The sequence below is a fragment of the Antennarius striatus genome, chromosome 6, assembly GCF_040054535.1.
Source record: "Antennarius striatus isolate MH-2024 chromosome 6, ASM4005453v1, whole genome shotgun sequence".
In the NCBI taxonomy this organism is placed as follows: Eukaryota; Metazoa; Chordata; class Actinopteri; order Lophiiformes; family Antennariidae; genus Antennarius; species Antennarius striatus.
Window position 1 is genome coordinate 5,145,976 of NC_090781.1, and position 18,614 is coordinate 5,164,589.

At 40.6% G+C, this 18,614-nt stretch overlaps 1 protein-coding gene across 2 annotated transcripts in view; it reads left to right on the top strand.

Annotated features, from left to right (window-relative positions):
• The first annotated feature begins 365 nt into the window (after window positions 1-365).
• The window catches only part of LOC137597000 (large neutral amino acids transporter small subunit 4-like), a 31,995-nt gene continuing 13,746 nt past the window's right edge, over window positions 366-18,614 (top strand). Inside the window, exons 1-5 of one of the 2 annotated variants that reach the window (XM_068317866.1) lie at window positions 366-488; window positions 3,467-3,683; window positions 14,190-14,394; window positions 14,507-14,562; window positions 14,751-14,827. In XM_068317866.1, the coding sequence (XP_068173967.1) occupies window positions 3,524-3,683; window positions 14,190-14,394; window positions 14,507-14,562; window positions 14,751-14,827 (498 nt within the window). In that variant the 5' untranslated portion in view covers window positions 366-488; window positions 3,467-3,523. Of the gene's footprint in view, window positions 489-3,263; window positions 3,356-3,466; window positions 3,684-14,189; window positions 14,395-14,506; window positions 14,563-14,750; window positions 14,828-18,614 lie in introns of those variants that run through there. The other variant, XM_068317867.1, reaches the window with a different exon arrangement.

The following is an 18,614-nucleotide window of genomic DNA, read 5'->3' on the forward strand; positions in this document are numbered from 1 at the left end:
GTATCGCAGCGAATGACACATTAAGCGTAAATAATCGTTCTCCAGTGTCTTTGGAAGTTTATTCTTAAAAGAGCTACATACTTAAATGTAGTTTGCACCATAACCTTTATATGTAAAATATTTTTATTCTTTGTGTCGTGTTATCAGCTGTTCTGACAGTGTGCAGACATGTCTCCGCGAACGGAGCTAATAATTTTTAGCACAGGGAAACAGAACGCAGAATGTCGTCCTGCTCTGATTGGCTCCGGCTGGTCTCTAGCTCAGCTGTGGGCCAATGAAGAGACGCTGTTGTTTGCTCATCGCTCCTGCGCTGATATAAATCAGCAGCAATGTGGGATGAGTGGAAAAATAGTTATTCTAAGAGACCAAAGAGACTCTCTAAATCTGAATTTCCACCGATTGTCTGTGAGTCATAGTCTTTAAGGGACATTTGGTCTTGCAGGAACAGATTTGGACGGAGCGGCTGTTGTCTGAATCCACAGGCTCAGGTAGGTCGTCCGTACTAAGGATGCTCCACACTGGAGCTCTGGCATACTTCACTGGGGAGGCTGATTAAATTGTTGGTCCTCTGTAGAAATCACCATTTTCACATTCACAACTACTCTGTCTGACGAGCATCAATTTGAAGCTAAGTCTTCTTATTTGAACCTCTTCCTGTCTGTTTCCTTTGTGTAATGGCTGCAGACAGGAAACTAAAGCTTCAGTAGCTTTAAACTTAAATTCTGCCGTGGTTTTCAGAAAGTGAGTCACTTTCTTCCACTGAGTTTTCTGTACGTTGCATAACATATTATGTTGCTGGAGATTAAGGCGATGTTTTGTCTGTTCCTTCACTGTCATCATCATGAACGACCGCTTTCTCAATGACCTTTTATTTGCTCGGATGCTGTATGAAAGTTACAATCAATTTGTGAAAGAAAAGCATCTCACTACTAACAGATATGAGGCTGAGACGAACCTCTGAGGCTCTTAATCTGAAAGCCTTTTGTTGACCGCAAACAGTTAACTGTCTTTGTTTCAGCAGCATGATGGTAATTCCCCATGCTGTTGTTGATACTGAACAGCTGAGCGCTTCTTGCATAGATGCTTATAAAGTTACTGTAAAAACACCCGAGTGATTCCGGGAAGAAGTTGTACTTCCCTTCGAAGCAAACGTATTAAAACATGTTCATAAATGCAACTTCCATTGTTCTCGACAATGTCAGTACTGTAGTGTATTAAAAGTATACAGAGAACATACAAACATACTCATCGACTATTTTTTAAAACGTCTCCTGCATCAAAACGTGTTACATGAAACTGCATGTATAATGAAATATATTGCTATTATTATTGATCATTATTAAGTAATTATTATTGTGCAATGTTTGGGTTGTTTTACACTTATTCTTGGTTTGCTGTTTGTTTTTACAAATTATTTCCTCTTCATTAGAAGTTCCCCTAAAGTAGGACTTGCCAGAAAAGGATATACTGTACCAGACATTGCATTGGAACGGCTCATGACCTTTATTCTGAAATTAAAACCGGAACTGTTTATGCTTTTTACCTTGTAACTTGACTCGGGAGTGAACTGGAGATGCGGATCGGGAGGGGAGGGAGCGAATGACTTTCGTCCAGTTCAGACCAGTTCCAGCATTGCTCGTTATGCACTGTACTATACTTTATCTTAGTGTTTACAGAGATGATCTGAACATAAAGTGAAACCCCCTACTCACTACGCAAGTCACCTTAAGTCTGCTCACCTCTGTTTCCGATCGTGTGCTTTTTGAAATTGTTTTCTATTGATTTGTTGTCCAATTTATTACCTGTAGCTGTGATCGATAAATATTGTCTATTATGGGTTAATGGAACGTTGAAACGTGTGGGGTGTAAAATCTGAAAGAGGTCGACTGTCCACACTTTGTAGTAATATAACTGCATTTTTTCAGGTGCTATCAATGTTATTTATTTTACAAAATAAGCTCAAGTTTCCAATAAATCATTTTAGTTAGCATGCATTGGACTTAATCTTTTCTCTTGATTGTTTAGCGCATTTGCTTTTTTGTGCAGAGACTCAGGTTTATATTTTATTCTGCTGCAGTTCTTTCTTCCTTGACGAACAGTGGACATCATTTAGTAAACAGACGGAAGCGGGAGGGAATACTGTAAATGACACTAATGTCTCGCGCCGCACCGGTTCGAACCGGCTGGAGCTCACGTTGCATTCAAGTACAATGGAATTCGCCTACGACAGACCCTCGTATATTTGATATACTTAAAAAAAATTACTCAATTGAAATTTTTCAGTTTAGAAGCAAGGGAAATGCATTTAGTAATGTCGTTGTTTGATTTCAGCGAGAACATTTAAGTTAAATTGTTGCTATTAATCATTTGTGGTCCTGCCCCATACACTTGAACGTAACTTAAATCCTCACGTGTACCGACAGCAAGCGCTATGTCACTAGCAGCCAATAGCAAGAGACCTCTGAAAGTCTGAAGCCAATAAAACAGGCGCAGGGGCGGGAGTTTTTCATGGGAGGAGGGGTTTTGCTCCAGCTGTTTACTGCTAATGAGAGGCGGCCTCTTGCACCACTCTCCTTATCAGGCAAGAACAAAGAAAAGTATAAGACCACGGCCCACAGAGTGAATATGAACACCGTGTTATGAAATTCAGTTGCTTCAAATCGGAATCGGCTTTGTTCCTCAAGTTAATAAACACATAAAACTACAGTGTATGGATTTATCTCAACGTACTTACATATAGTTCCAGGAACAGTTTTCAGGCAGACAAAAATAGACACAGAGCTTTTTGCACAGCCAACTGCACTAAGCAACAATATGTTAGGATAGGCATGAAATTAATATATTCATGTAAATAGATAAATAAGAACAGAATACTTGCTGTATGATCATATCATATGTGAGTGTTCACATATGATTCCTGAAATTAGCCTCATTTCAGGCATCATTTTCTTTAGTTGTTTTTTGTAACCACCTTTGCATTTATTCAGACTTTGTACATACATCTATTACCACTTACAGTCATGCCTCAACTTAATTTAGCTTCACCAAATCATATATCCATCCACCCATTTTCTTCCACTTAATCCGCCACAGCGGGTCATGGGGAGCTGGAGCCTATCCCAGCTGGCATAGGGTGTGAGGCAGGGGACACGCAGGGCACGACGCCAGTGCACTGCAGAGCCACACACAAAGACAGACAACCACGCACACACACTCACTCCTACGGGCAATTAGGACCGGCCAATTAACCTAAAGCGCATGTTTTTGGAGGTGGGAGGAAGCCGGAGATATATTGCATATTTTGGTGGTGAAAAGACCCAAGTCTTCAGGCGGCCTTGAACTCAAGACATTCTTGGTATGAGCAGTGGTATGCTCTACACTATTTTGATAATGAGAAACATGAAAACAGAAGAATGCAACCAGCAAGTTGGTTTTAATAAATATCATTCCTTTGTCTGTCTTTCAGGCTCCAGTAACCTCCCTTGCTTCCAGTCAGTAAAGTGCAACATCCAATTCAGCTGATATGGCACCAACACTGGCCACAGCCTTCTCCCGTCGATGGTGGATGGCGGTGACAGCGGTCATAGAGAACTTGCTTTTCTCCGCTGTGCTGCTGGGCTGGGGATCGCTGCTAATCATGCTCAAATCAGAGGGCTTCTACTCGTACCTGTGCAAAGGAACAGGTGAGTCAGCTTTACACGGCAATTGTACTCATAAAAGATGGATGAATTTCAGCTGTTTCAGAAGAGAGAGAACTCAAAGGATTTGCTCACTTATACTTAAAGTTTAGAATTAGTTATAGATTGTAACAACATTGTAAGACTGAATATCAACAAGGCAGTCACAGACTGCCTTGTTGATATCCCACAATACCCCTGAATTCAAAATTTTACCCTGACCTACTTGCATAGGTGAAAGATCAAAGCTAGTGCTCTGACCTACTTTCATGGACTACAGCACTAGCTTTGATCTATGGTCTTACTCACACTGGCCTGCTCCCTCATCTTTCTATCATATCCGGTTCAAAAGTTTAAATTTGACCTTGACCTGGTTTTCTCAAGGTTAAGGTCATCATCTCATTTTCATCCCAAGTAATATGCTTTTTGTTTCATCTTTCCATCTGCAACGGTTGTGAAAATATTTGGTGGACAATCTGACGAACGGACAGACGAACACACGAACACTGACAATTACAATACATCATCGCTTTGAAGCGGGATTTAACAACAGTTATAGTTAAAATGAAACTGATGCAGTGGAGCCTTTTTAATTTTATGCCTATATCTCAATTGTCTTCCTCTTCTTCTCCTTTCGGCTTTTCCCTTCAGGGGTCGCCACAGCAAATCAGTTTTCTCCATCTAACCCTGTCTTCTGTGTCCTCTTCTCTCACACCAACTAACTTCATGTCCTCTTTCACTACATCCATAAATCTCCTCTTTGGTCTTCCTCTAGGCCTCCTGCCTGGCAGTTCATAACTCGGCATCCTTCTACCAATATATTGACTATCTCTCCTCTGGACATGTCCAAACCATCAGTCTGACTTTATCACCAAAACCTATAGCATGTACTCATTCCTGATCCTATCCATCCTGGTCACTTCCAAAGAGAACCTCAGCATCTTCATCTCTGCTACCTCCAGTTCTGTCTCCTGTCTTTTCCTCAGTGACAGTGTCTCTAGACCAAACAACATTGCTGGTCTCACCACAGATTTGTACACCTTTCCTTTCATTTTAGCTGAAACTCTTGTATCACACATCACACCTGACACTTTTTTCCACCCGTTCCATCCTGCCTGTTTACGCTTCTTCACCTCTTTTCCACACTCTCCAGTGCTCTGGACTGTTGACTTCATGTACATAAAATCCTCCACCTTCTTGATCTCTTCTCCCTGTAACCTCACTCTTCCACTTGGGTCCCACTCATTCACACACATGTACTCTGTCTTACTGAGGCTAGCCTTCATTCCTCTCCTTTCCAAGACAAACCTCCACCTCTCTAATTTCTCCTCTACCTGTTCTCTGCTGTCACTACGGATCACAATGTCATCTGCAAACATCATAGTCCATGGAGATTCCTGTCTAACCTTGTCTGTCAGCCTGTCCATCACCATAGCAAACAGGAAGGGGCTCAGAGCTGACCCCTGATGCAGTCTCACCTCCACCTTGAACTCCTCTGTCACACTTACAGCACAATTCACCACTGTCTTACAGTCCTCATACATGTCCTGCACCACTCTACCATACTTCTCTGCCACTTCAGACTTCCTAATACAATACCACCCTGTCATAAGCTTTCTCCAGATCTACAAAAACACAATGCAACTTCCTCTGGCCGTCTCTGTGCTTCTCTATCAACATCCTCAAAGCAAATACTGCATCTGTAGTACTCTTTTTTTGGCATGAAACCATACTGCTGCTCACAAATGCTCACTTCTGCCCTTAGTCTAGCTTCAACCACTCTTTCCCATAATTTCATTGTATGGCTCATCATCTTTATTCCTCTGTAGTTGCCACAACTCTGCAGATCTCTCTTGTTCTTAAAAATGGGCACCAGCACAATTGTCCTTCATTCCTCAGGCATATTCTCATTATCTAAGATTCTATTGAACAACTCAGTCAGAAACTCTACTGCCACCTCTCCCAGACACTTCCATACCTCCATCAGGACCGAGTACTTTTCTGCTCTACATCCTCTTCAATGCCCTCCTCACTTCATCCTGAATAATCTTTGCTACTTCCTGGTCCACAACAGCCACCTCTCTCATTTTCCTCCTTCATCAGCTCTTCAAAGTACTCTTTCCATCTTCCCATCACACTACTGGCACCTATCAATACATTTCCATACCTATCATTAATCACCCTAACCTGCTGCATGTCCTTCCCATCTCTCTCTCTCTCTGTCTTGCCAACCGCTATAGATCAGTCTCTCCCTCCTTACTGTCCAATCTAGCATACAAGTCATCATAAGTCCCTTGTTTGGCCTTTGCTACCCCTACTTTCACCTTACGCTGTGTCTCCCTGTACTCCTGTCTACTCTCCTCAGTCCTCTCAGTGTCCCACTTCATCTTAGCAAACCTCTTTCTCTGTATACACTCCTGTACCTCCTCATTTCACCACCAAGTCTCCTTATTTACTTTTCTTCCAGGTGATACACCAAGTACTCTCCTACCTGTCTCCCTGATCACATTAGTTGTCCAGTCATCTGGAAGCACCTCCTGACCACCCAGAGCCTGTCTTAACTCCTTCCTAAACGTCATGCAACACTCTTCCTTTTTCAGCTTCAACCATTCTGTCCTCTGCTCTGCTTTTGCCCTCTTCATCTTCTTCACCACTAGAGTCATCCCACACACCACCATCCTATGCTGTTTGGCTGCACTCTTGCCTAGCACTACTTTGATTTCTAGCTTCAGACTCATCACTCTATCTGACACTCTTTTTTACCTCCAGGGCATTCCTAACAAACTCCTCCCTCAAGATAACCCCTACTCCATTTCTCTTCCTATCTACACCATGATAGAACTTGAACCCTGCTGCTAAACTTCTAGCCTTGCTACCTTTCCACCTGGTCTCCTGGACACACAAGTATGTCTACTTTCCTACTCTGCATCATGTCAACCAACTCTACTTTTTCCTGTCATAGTTCCAATATTCAATGTTCCTACTCTCAGTTCCTATACTCTTGGTGTTCCTCTTCTCTCTCTTCCTACGAACACACTTTCATCCTCTCCTTCTTCAACCAACAGAAGTCCAATTTCCACCGGCACCCTGTAGGTGAACAGCACCGATGGTGGTGGTTGTTAACTTGGGCCTAGACCGATTTGATTCGATTTTTTTACGTCGGATGCCCTTCCTGAAACAACCCTCTGTAATTATCCGGGCTTGGGACACTGGCTTGTGCCCTCTTGTGACTACATTAACCTACATCTCAATTGTAATCTTCACATTTGCAAGAACGTGCTGCTTTCATTGTCTGCAGTGCATCTCAGATGTATTATTTTAATGTCAACTGATGTAGCATCGATACTCAATTATAAATGGGCAGACTACAAAGGCCTGGTAAGTGCCCTTCTGTCTAGCTTCAGATTTTATTACATCCCGCTTCAAAGCAGTGATGTATTGTAATTGTCAGTGTTTGTTTGTTCGGCCGTTCGTCCATCCATTCATTCGTCTGTCCGTTCATTAGTCCACTAAATATTTTTGCAACCGTTGCAGCTAGAAAGATGAAACGAAAAGCACATTACTCGGGTGGCAAAGGGGGTGAAAATGAGATGATGACCTTGACCTTGAGAGAGCTAGGTCAATGTCAAATTTCAACTTTTATACACTCAGGAAAAGGATAAGATAGAAAGACAAGGGAAGAAGGCCAGTGTAAGACCGTAGATCAAAGCCAGTGCTTTGATCTGTGAAAGTAGGTCAGGGTAAAAATTTTAATTCAAGGGTGTCGCAGGACGTTGAAGTCTCTGACTGTCTTAGTTCTAGTTAATTTTGAAGTCACAAGCTCAACCAATACAAACGGAAGTCACTCTCAGACTTTTTATTCTTCACTCCGGAACTGGACATGGCTTAGCACAAAATTAACTAGTTTAAACATTGCCACATTCTTTAAACAGATATGAACAAAATACCAGTGATGGCACCCTGATTATTTGAACTGTTCAGAATTAAAGATTTCAAAATACTGATTAAGAAACTAGTGATACTTTTAATGGAGTGGACGTGATAGAATTAAGTAGGTTTTCTCTTTCTTCCGAGTTCTGCAACCTTTGGGAGTAGTGACTACCCTCAAATTAACAAACTTACAATATTCTTATTGATCCAGTAGTTTGGACTTTCATGGAAATGAAATTGATGCATCAGCAGGCAGGCTGGGGACACACCTCAGAGGCATCCATGAAGTAGTGGTTCACTCTCTACAGTCACTGTGATAAAGGATGCTCTTTCATCCTCTGATTGTGTCTCTGTCTGTGGATGTCTCTCTTTATGTCCAACAAAGGAGCAGTGATGAAAGCCTGCCTGGCCTCATTTACTGTACAAAACCTTTTCATGGTTTTTATCCCTCTGATAGTGCCACATACCCACAGTACATCTGCCTGAACTTCATCAGTCCAGCAGCAGATCCGTCTTTTTCTTCTGTGTACATTTTGATTGAATTTCGATGGGTGCTAAATTGGCTAAGCAGACATCAACTGCTATGGTTTATAAACTTGAAGTTAGGCCATGTCTTTTCTCATAGTCTGAATTTTTTATGTTCAGGGTAATCTTTTAATAGTGCGGTGTGATGAAATCTTTGACATCAAACAAAATTAAGTGATGGAATTTTTCTTACTTTACAAGTACTGCATTTCATCAAAAATATTGAACATACAGTATATTAACTGGGCATTTATTATTTTCATTGCCACTTTATACTTCCTCACCACTACATTTCAGAAAAGAAAATTGCTCAAATAAGAAAAGTAAGGAATATTCTTAACTATTTGATGTTCATTAAAATGGTTCCATGCTAAACATTCAGTGATACATTCATTTGAAATTACAAACTATTTTAATATTTATCGTATATTAATAAAATTTTAATCCAACTCAGTCATCAGTTTGTTTGACAAACCAATATTACAAAACTATTTTCTGAATTAATGTGGGTCTAATAATCAATTAAATCATGGAGAAAGTCAGCAGATATATCCAGAATGAAATTTATAATGTTCACACTCATCCAAAATCAGACATAGTGTTGCCTTTATATATATTACAGTATTATAGAAATTTACTTGCAATACATTTTGAAAGTTAAAGTATGTTTAGACATTATTTATTATTATAATTGGCTGTTATGGTTGTGCAGTCTGTAGCCTCACAAGGTTCTGGGTTTGAGTCTTTCCCGTGCGGAATTAGTATGTTCTCTGTGTGTCTACACGGGTTCTCTGGCTAACTCCCACCTCCAAAAATATGTAATTTAGGTGAATTGATTAATATAAATTGTCTGTAGGTGTGAGTGTGTCTGTGAATGGTTGTTTGTCATGTGGCTCCACGGTGCACCAGCATTGCATCCGGAGCGTACCCTGCCTCTCGCCTGTAGTCCGCTGGGATAGCCCTCAGCAACCCCTGACCCACAAAGCAGAAGAAGCGGCTGGATGAGACGATTACAGTCATATTGTGTACAGGAAAATAGATTAATGTCTTAATAATTCTAAATGGTCAGCATTAATGTGAAGTAGCTGTGGTTAACGCAGAGGTAGTTATGTTAGTCGGATTATGAGTTGATCGGAGCTTGTTAAATAAAGGGATTAAACAAAAAGTAGATTACTTGGGCAGCAAAGGGGATGAGAATTAGATGATTACCTTGACCTTGAGAAAACTAGGTCAAGGTCAAATTTCAAATTTTGTACACTCAGGACCCGAATAAGATAAAAAGACAAGGGAGAAGGCCAGTGTGAGTAAGACCATAGATCAGAGCTTGTACAGTGGTACCTCTACTTACGAAATTAATTGGTTCCGGAAGAAATTATGTAAGTAGAAAATTACGTAAGTAGACACGCGTTTTCCATGCAAATGTCCTAATCCGTTCCAAGCCCACAAAAATTCCAACATAAATGTTTTATAAAGCATAAAAATGCATCAAAATATGTAACAAATACATGTTACGATTAGATTATTACACAATAAATGAGAGTTGTGCATAACATAAAAAACAAAGAATAGAGTAAAGAATAATAATGACGGTCATTTACCTTTTAATTGCTGTCCTCATTGTTTTTGCCCTCTTTGGTTCATGCGCTCCTATCTCACGATGCCGAACAACAGAGTGAATTCCAGTCCTCCTTTTGAACTTATCCAACCACCCACGCGACGCCTTAAACTCCTTAAACTTCTTTTTGTTTTAATAATGTGTCGATTGTAGATTTTTGTCCATATTCTTTGGCAAGATCAACCCTTTCTCATGCTTTTCTATGATCTCTTGCATTGTTTGTATGGACAAAAAGACTCTTTTCTTCGTCTTTTCTTTTCCTCTTTTCTCCGTCACTTTCTTGGGGTCCATAGCGAATACGTACTCAAAAAGTTATTATATTTGCACAAAACTATCAGAACACCTCACGGATCGAGTGCCGAATGCCGAGACACTCCATAAGCACCTTTCTAGATCAACATAGAGGTGGAGTGGCATCCCTCTTAGCCAATGGGATGCCAGGAAGATTCGTAATAGGTAATAGCCAATGGCAGAGCAGCTATGAGAATGTTGCGTTCAGGAACCTGTGGGAGATTCAAGTATCAGCCGATACTGTGTATTTATTCGAGTATCAGTCGATACTGTGTTTTTATATTACGTAAGTTGAAATTTCTTTCGTAAGTAGAGATAATATGATCCTGCTGAGAAATTTCGTAAGTAGAAAATTTCGTATGTAGAGACATTCGTAAGTAGAGGTATCACTGTACTTTGATCTACCTATGCACTAACTTTGATCTATGCAATAGCTTTGATCTATTATCAAAGCCAGTGCATAGCTTTGACCTACCCTGAAAGGTCAAAGCTATGCACTTGTCAGGTACTACTTTCAGGGTCCCCTGACCTACACTTCACGGGATGTTTCAGTCTTTGACTGCCTTGTTGGTACTGTATATATATATTGTAACGTGTTTCTTTCTCTTAAACATTCACAATATGCCATTATCAGGATGCTATTTCACTTAGTCCTGTTGTCAATTATAATCTACTTGACAAACTGAGGCCCATTTGTCTTCAGGAATTTGTCTCCTTAGCGCTGATCTGTAAATGTTATCTTGCTTATAATACAAACAAAGATGATGAACATGGCCAATATTATGCTCATTTAACATCAGTGTGTGAGCAATTATGCAGTAGGATGCAATTGTAGGATGTTATTCCTTCAAGGATCAAGGACCGGATGAATGACAATGTACATCGACATGATCAGTTTGCTGCCATGTAGCTCTATGTGTCCTTGAAAGATTCCTCAACAAAATATATGGAGTGTTTTCTGCTTCATGTCCCATAACTTCCAGAACTTTCAATTCAACGTGACATTTCATGTTTTTGTGTAATTCCAACCAACTAACCTGCTTTGCTCAGGTAGAAAGCTACCCCCACCCCCCACCCCCCACCTAGTGAGTGTGGATCCAGCATCAAAACAACATTGCTCACCGGGATGTTTGTTAAACGTGTTACCTTTGACCTACTTGTCTGCAGACTGCCTGAGTTGTTTTTATGTACCAGTGTTATGCATGAATAACACAATAGCCACCACCCCCATTAACTCAAACATCACACACCTTTAAGAACACAGGTTAAAGCATATTATTAAATGTAGCACACACTTAATAAGCTGCTGTTGACAACTTCCCAAAAGTGCTGAAAGTAAGAAAACACTTCTCACAAGGTCCCTTCCTTCAGACACTAAACACCGGCTAGATGCTTAGTCTCCATTGGTTCTCTGCCAGTTTTACCAAAAAACACTTTTCTTCCTCTTTGTCCCCCACCTGTCTGCTGATACTAGTGACTCACCCGAGGCAGCGGATACACAAAAATAGAGTCCACATGAACTCACTGGACTGTGTTTACTGTGATTCAGCAGTAGGCAGACTGAACCAGTGCAAGAGAACTACCCTCTGCCATGCAGGGGTGTTGTGCTATTTGTGGCTCTGCTGCCCCAGATTTCAAGGAGGTGTCCCAGTTTTCCGAGTATTGTGTTGTTTTCCCTTCTATTTAAAAAAAAATATATATACTGGTCTGATCCACAACGTGAAATTAAGAGCACACTCTAATTAGTAAATACTGCAAACGCATGCATACCTGTTAGTTAGTACAGGCCCCTGTAGCACATGCAACACACACAAGGGGGCCTATGGGCATGCAGGGGGAGGTAGAGTGGCAGGCAGCCCTTTTGTGGAATGCCCAAATGAGCAACTTGTGAAGGGGTACGGCACCTTGCTCAAGGGCACCTTGACAGTGCTCCAGAGTTGAACTGACACTTCCCACTGTCAGTTCACACTCTGGGTGTTTTTTTGGGTGGGAGTGGGAATCGAACCACCGATCTTAGGAACTGCCGATCTTAGGAATATTGGGCGACCTGCTCAACCAATGAGCCACTACCGCCCCAGATGTCAAGGAGGTGTCCCAACTTTTGATCAACATCTCAGCTCAAAGTTGGGGGGTAAGGGTAGAAGTTCAGAACTCAGCATTAGAGAGGACCTACACTGAAAAACCAAGCAAACAAAAACCTTTTTATTTCAGATGGATATCTCTAGAATGAGGTTGTTTGGATGATGGTTCATGCAGCAACACAGACACCAACAAGTTCATTTAAAATGCAGGTATTTGTGATTTATTAAATAACAACACCAGAGTTTCAAGTGTCACAGGAAGATTCAGATGAATAGTATGATGTATGATGACAAAGTCTTTTCCTGTTAATATTATTGGAGTTCTTAGATTTATTTTATTATATCCGTTTCAAAGCGGTGATATATTGTGATTGTCAGTGTTTGTGTGTTCGTCCATTCGTCTCTTTGTCCGTCCCTCTGTTTGTCCGTTAGTCCACCAAATATCTTCACAACCGTTGCAGCTAGAAAGATGAAACAAAAACCACATTACTCGGGCGGCTTGGGCGGCAAAGGGGTTGAAAATAAGACGATGACCTTGACCTTCAGAAAACTAGGTCACGGTCAAATTTGAACTTTTGTAAACTCAGGAACCGCATAAGATAGAAAGATGAGGGAGAAGGCCAGTGTAAGACCATAGATCAAAGCTAGTGCTTTAATCTATGAAAGCAGGTCAGAACACAAGCTTTGATCTTTGACATATGCAAGTAGGTCAGAATAAAATTTTATATTCAAGGGTGTTGCAGTCTGTGACTGCCTTGTTTCTAGTCACATCCCACTTCAAAGCGGTGATGTATTGTAATTGTCATTGTTCATGTGTTCGTCCATCCGTTCGTTAGTCCACCAAAATTTCTTCCCAACCGTTGCAGCTAGAAAGATGAAATAAAAAACACATTACCCGGGTGGCAAAGGGGATGACAAAGAGATGATGACCTTGACCTTGAGAAAACTAGGTCAAATTTCAACTTTTTTGTATGCATATATGGTACATTTGACAGTAAAATTGACTAAGATTATGACTCACGAACCGGATAACATAGAAAGACGAAGGAGAACGTCATTGTGAGTAAAGACCATAGATCATGCTTTGATCTACATATGCTTTGATTTACCCTGACCTATGAAAGTATGTCAGGGTCAGTCAGTCATTTTCTGAACCCGCTTAATCCGCTTACGCAAGTCGCGGGGGAGCCGGTGCCTATCCCGGCAGTCTCAGGGCGTGAGGCGGGGGACACTCCGGGCATGACGCCAGTGTACCGCGGAGCCACATAGAGACAAACAATCACTCACACACACACTCACTCCTATGGTCAATTTGGGACCGGCCAATCAACCTGAAGCGCATGCTTTTGGAGGTGGGAGGAAGCTGGAGAACCCGGAGAGAAAATTTTGAATTCAGAGACTGCAATTTCAGGTGACTTATCCTGAACTACCCTGAAAGAAGGTCAGGGTAAAATTTTGAATTCATGGGTGTCGCGGGATATTGCAGTCTTTGACTGCCTTGGTTCTACTTTTATTTGTTAATTTTTTTTAGTAGAAACAATTGTGGATGAAGTAGGTAGATGATAGACTTGAGATTCACAAATTATACTCAACAGTATGTTAATTAATCTGATAAGTTAATTAACTTAACATGTCAGGTTGACTGAGGAGGATGTAGTTTATATGTTTGGTTTGTTTTTAGCAGGTTTAAAAGTTCCACCAAGTAAAATCCATATCAGCTTGGTAGAAGAACGGAGCCAGCATAGACCCGACTGTATTATGGCTTGACCAAAGGGACACCCTTTGGATATATGAAGTACCCCCCTGTTGATTGGGCTGTTTATTATACCATGAGCGTTGTAACTTAAAGTTGGAGAGGCATTTCAATCTAGATTGAAGACTGTCAGACAAAGTGGAGAAAAATTATATGGCTGACAATTAAAATGGAAGCATTACATTAAAGCATTAATACACCTTTGACTTTTGATTTACAGTTAGGATAACAGAAAGAATATTAAAGCTCTGTGTTCCTTATTCAAGACTTCAACTGTGATGGATTTTGTCTCTACTTTTGTTTTACTGCCCATCCAGAAAACATCTCCAGCTTCAACCTCTCCAACACATCTGAGCCGTCTGAAGAATACCTGGAGATGAATGGCTGGCCCATCTGTAAGAACCAGGATGAAATGCTGAACCTGGCCTTCACCGTGGGCTCCTTCCTGCTGTCTGCCATCACCCTACCCATGGGCATTGTCATGGATAAATATGGTCCACGTAAGCTACGACTTCTTGGCAGGTAAGATTTGAGAAGAAAATCAGAATCCATTTGCTGCTTGATATTTTTTGGCCTCTTCTGGTATGTCAGGTTTATTCCTGGCCTAATTTTTCCAATCGCTTTGTCTCCCCAGTGCTTGTTTTGCTTTCTCCTGCCTACTCATTGCTTACGGTGCCAGCAATCCCAACAGTAAGTATTCATACCATCTCACATACGTCATTTTAACATCTTCACATATGAGGCTGCTTTTGTGGGTGCACCACATCGCACAGAATATTAACATAAAATGTACTGATGCAGCTGTGACACTTTAATTGATCAGGTTGGATGTCATGGAGGCTTTATGTCAAGAGACTAAGGTTGATCTCTGTCTTTAGATCTGTCGGTCCTGATCTTCTTTGCTTTGGCCATGAATGGATTTGGAGGCATGTGTATGACCTTCACTTCTCTGACGGTGAGTACCAAAGCTTTGCTAAGATACAGTCAGGGTATGTGATTGTCACATGGTTTGACTGTCCCATTGATTGACACACTGATAAAAATGTTTGAAATGACATTTTTGGAATGGCTGGTAAATCACTTGAAACAGAGGTTAGAAGATGTGAATATAAACATCCAGCTTGTCTTCATTTCCCTTCTACATTTGTATGCAGTGGGGCTTTAATAAAACATTGTCATCAAGACATGTGGACGAAAATATTTTAGCGAAGCTTTAGTATCTAGCTATCCATTGTCTTTGGGACTGGTTGTCACTTCTGATAATGACTGGTGTGGAATAATTTCATTTGTTTGTATTGTGGGTGCAATTCTCTGTTGTGTCTTTACACCCCCAACACAGAAATTACATTGGCATGATTTGTCAATATAAAAATCTGCTTGCCTGTTCAAGCATTTTTAATTTGACTCCATACCTCAAGATCTAACATTTTATAGCAGAAAAAATTTAATATTATAAAATTGGCAGAACTAATGGTGAGGAGAGGCTATGAGCACTGAACAGATATTAACAATACCCCAAGTCATACCGAATAAATTGTTACAGTCAGGGCAAAATATTAAATGTAATAACTATTAACAATATAACTTTAAAAATTACTGGGTATTTTTATGAAGTCTGACTTTCATGTTATAAACTATAATTATGTATGGCACCTGGTACACTAAGGACAAGAGTAAAAAGGTAAAAACTATTCAGATCACAATGATTCAATTTTAAGTGTGTGTGCCAAGTGTGAGTAAAATGATCGTTTGGGCAGGGGACCGACTTCCTGCCTTTACTTCCACTAAATCATCATGTTAAAAAAAAATCCTTCAACTATTTCCTTTTGGTTGATGACTAAATTGGATTGGTTCCAAAATGGAAGTTCATTCTCAACAGTTTTGCTAATGTTGTTGATACACATTTGTTGATACCTTCTTCTTGTATGATGTGGGGTTTAGGGCATTTTCACTCTTTGTGTGTTTGAAACACTTGTTTTGAAACCTCAGCATGTTTCCTCTGAATAATCGCATTGTGTGGACATAACACATTATTTGCATTCTAACAATATTATGATTATTCAGACACAGTTACTTCTTATTGCCATTTGTGTAACATCAACAAACATGAATGTTCTGATTCCGATCATCAGAAAAATAAGAATTTTTGCACTTCTGTCAGTCGTTGTAGTATGAGTTCTGTTAGTTGGTGCTCATACCAAGGACAATATTCACTAAAATGTTAAAATAATTTTTCCTATCCGTCCCTAAAACCTCATACTTAGTTTAATTTTTTGAAAAAAAGTGAAACTACACCATTAAATACATGTTGTTTAAGAATGAAGAGTCAGAAATAGAGAAGAAGAATCCTCCACAATAACATAAAGCCAGTTTGTAATAAATGTCAAACCATGAGCAATAATGTATGGACAACAGAAGAGGACATAACAATGACCAGTGGTTAAGATGATCTCAGCTAAAGTGCTGCATCACCAGAGAGAGAGAGAGGCCACATCATAGAGCGACAAGAGAACAGTGGATGAAGGAGAGTGGGTCTGCATTAGCAATTTATTATTCAACATTCAGCTGCTGCTGTAGCTGTGAGCCTCTCCTCATTAATATTTCATCCACAGAAGACATCACTAGCATGTGTGTGTGTGTGTGTGTGTGTGTGTGTGTGTGTGTGTGTGTGCGCGCGCACGCGTGTGCATGCGTGCGATTACGTGTGTGTGTGCGTTGTTGACAGTACTCATCTACAGATGTGTCCCACCAGCTCAATAGTAGTGCAAATACATTATTCACCTTACTTCAGGAGTGGATTGTTAATTCTTTGCTTTATGTATTTAATACTATAAATATTTATCTGTAACAATGCAGTCTCAAGAATCAGTCGCTTCAGCACAAAAACACTGATAACAGAGACAAGCTGCCACTGAAGAGACAAACAGGATGCAGCAGTGTGGGACTTTTGAGTGTGTCACGCCTCACTCTAAAGGGACCTTTACACACACACACACACACACACACACACACACACACACACACACACACACACACACACACACACACACACACACACACACACACACACACACACACACACACACACACACACACACACACACACACACACACACACACACACACACACACACACACACACACACACACTTGCCCAGCTGGTTTTTCCCCATTAAGTCCGTCTGACCTTCCCAGTTTTTAGTCTCAGCCTGGTTGTTTGTTTTATCAGCTGAGCTCCCTCAGCAAGACCAAACGTGTACATATCAGTCATCTTCCTCAGACGTCTCACGGACATGCTGGGGTGATGTTAAGGTTGTGTATGTTTTTCAACTGTGGAGAACCTCTAACCTACAGTAGGCACCTCCCTGCAGGCCTCAACAAAGGTTTTCTTTGTAATGCTATGTGTAAGTGTGTGTGTATGTGGGTATTGGTTCAGTTCAAGGAATGTGCAGGTCTTTAAAAAAATGCTGGTCATACATTCAAAATCGATGAAAGGTGTGTGTGTTTTGCATGATGTCTGCTCAGGTTCTTTATCTCTCCTGTCTCGGTGAAGGCTTGTTACTGAGGTTTTTGCAACATTCATTTCTGAAGGGATAAAGATGTCAGACTCAGCAGTTGTTTTTTTTTATCATGGATCATTGAAAGTCATAGCGACCTGCCGTGATTTCTGAGCATGTGTGTATTTCAGTCATTTAGGAGCAGGGATGTATTTTGTTGTTCTTTCCCTGTTTCTTCTTTTTTTTTCAATCTATAAGGAGAATAAAGTGGAATGCTTTCACTCCATTATGTTGTCTCTTCAGATGTTGTTGCTCAACTTTCTCACTTCCTCCTTTTGATGTACCGTTAATATTCCCAGAGATAGAAAACTGGGAGTGACCCAGAGGAAAGGAAGAGAAGGTGTGTCTACTCCCTATCCAATCTGCACCTGTAAAAAGCTTCATGTTACACAGTAGTGCTCCCCCTTCCCATGAAATGTTCCCAAACAGACCTCCTCTATTCACACATATACAGCAAGTGCTGTATATTAACTGTGCAGACGAGACATGAAGTGTGTCCCCTTTTTCTTAATCTTTTTCATGTTCACATGTTGCAGTTCTGTTTCTCTTCTGGACAAAGTCCTCTAGTCTGAAGCTTTATTTGGTGCTTTAATCAGGTTTTTTTTTCTCATGCCATGAAAGGAGTTTTTACAGTTGTCTATCCATTTTCTACCGTCGCCTCCCCCTCTGAATGTACAGGATCACTGATCATATATCTGACAGATTCTCTGCATAAAAGCGTTAACATGACATGATAAATGATATGATAAAAAGCATTCTGCACAAATAATACTTCATTCTGAACAGAGCAGGCAGTGAGATGATTTGTAGGTTATTTTGAACATGCTGGAGATGATAGGGATGAGGGACGATGTGCTGTATATGCTCTGTATTCAGCTGTTACAGATACAACATATGAAATTAAACAGGAACATGAAACATGCAATAGAGGTGAACGGGTGAAATAGAGGTGAACTGTTCAGACTAAAATCTGTTTTATCCAGCCTTAAAAAAATGTTGGACCATAATGGGAGGGAGCAAAACACGATATCAGGTCAATGGAGGTATGCTGTCTGGTGTGTTTGCTAATCTTACGGCCCACTTGGCTGCTTTTTATTATAGATCGAATCCTATCATGCCCCATCAGGACAGAACCGGTCAGAGCTGGTTCTCCATTGTTTAGCTGAAGTTTCCACTTACTGCAGC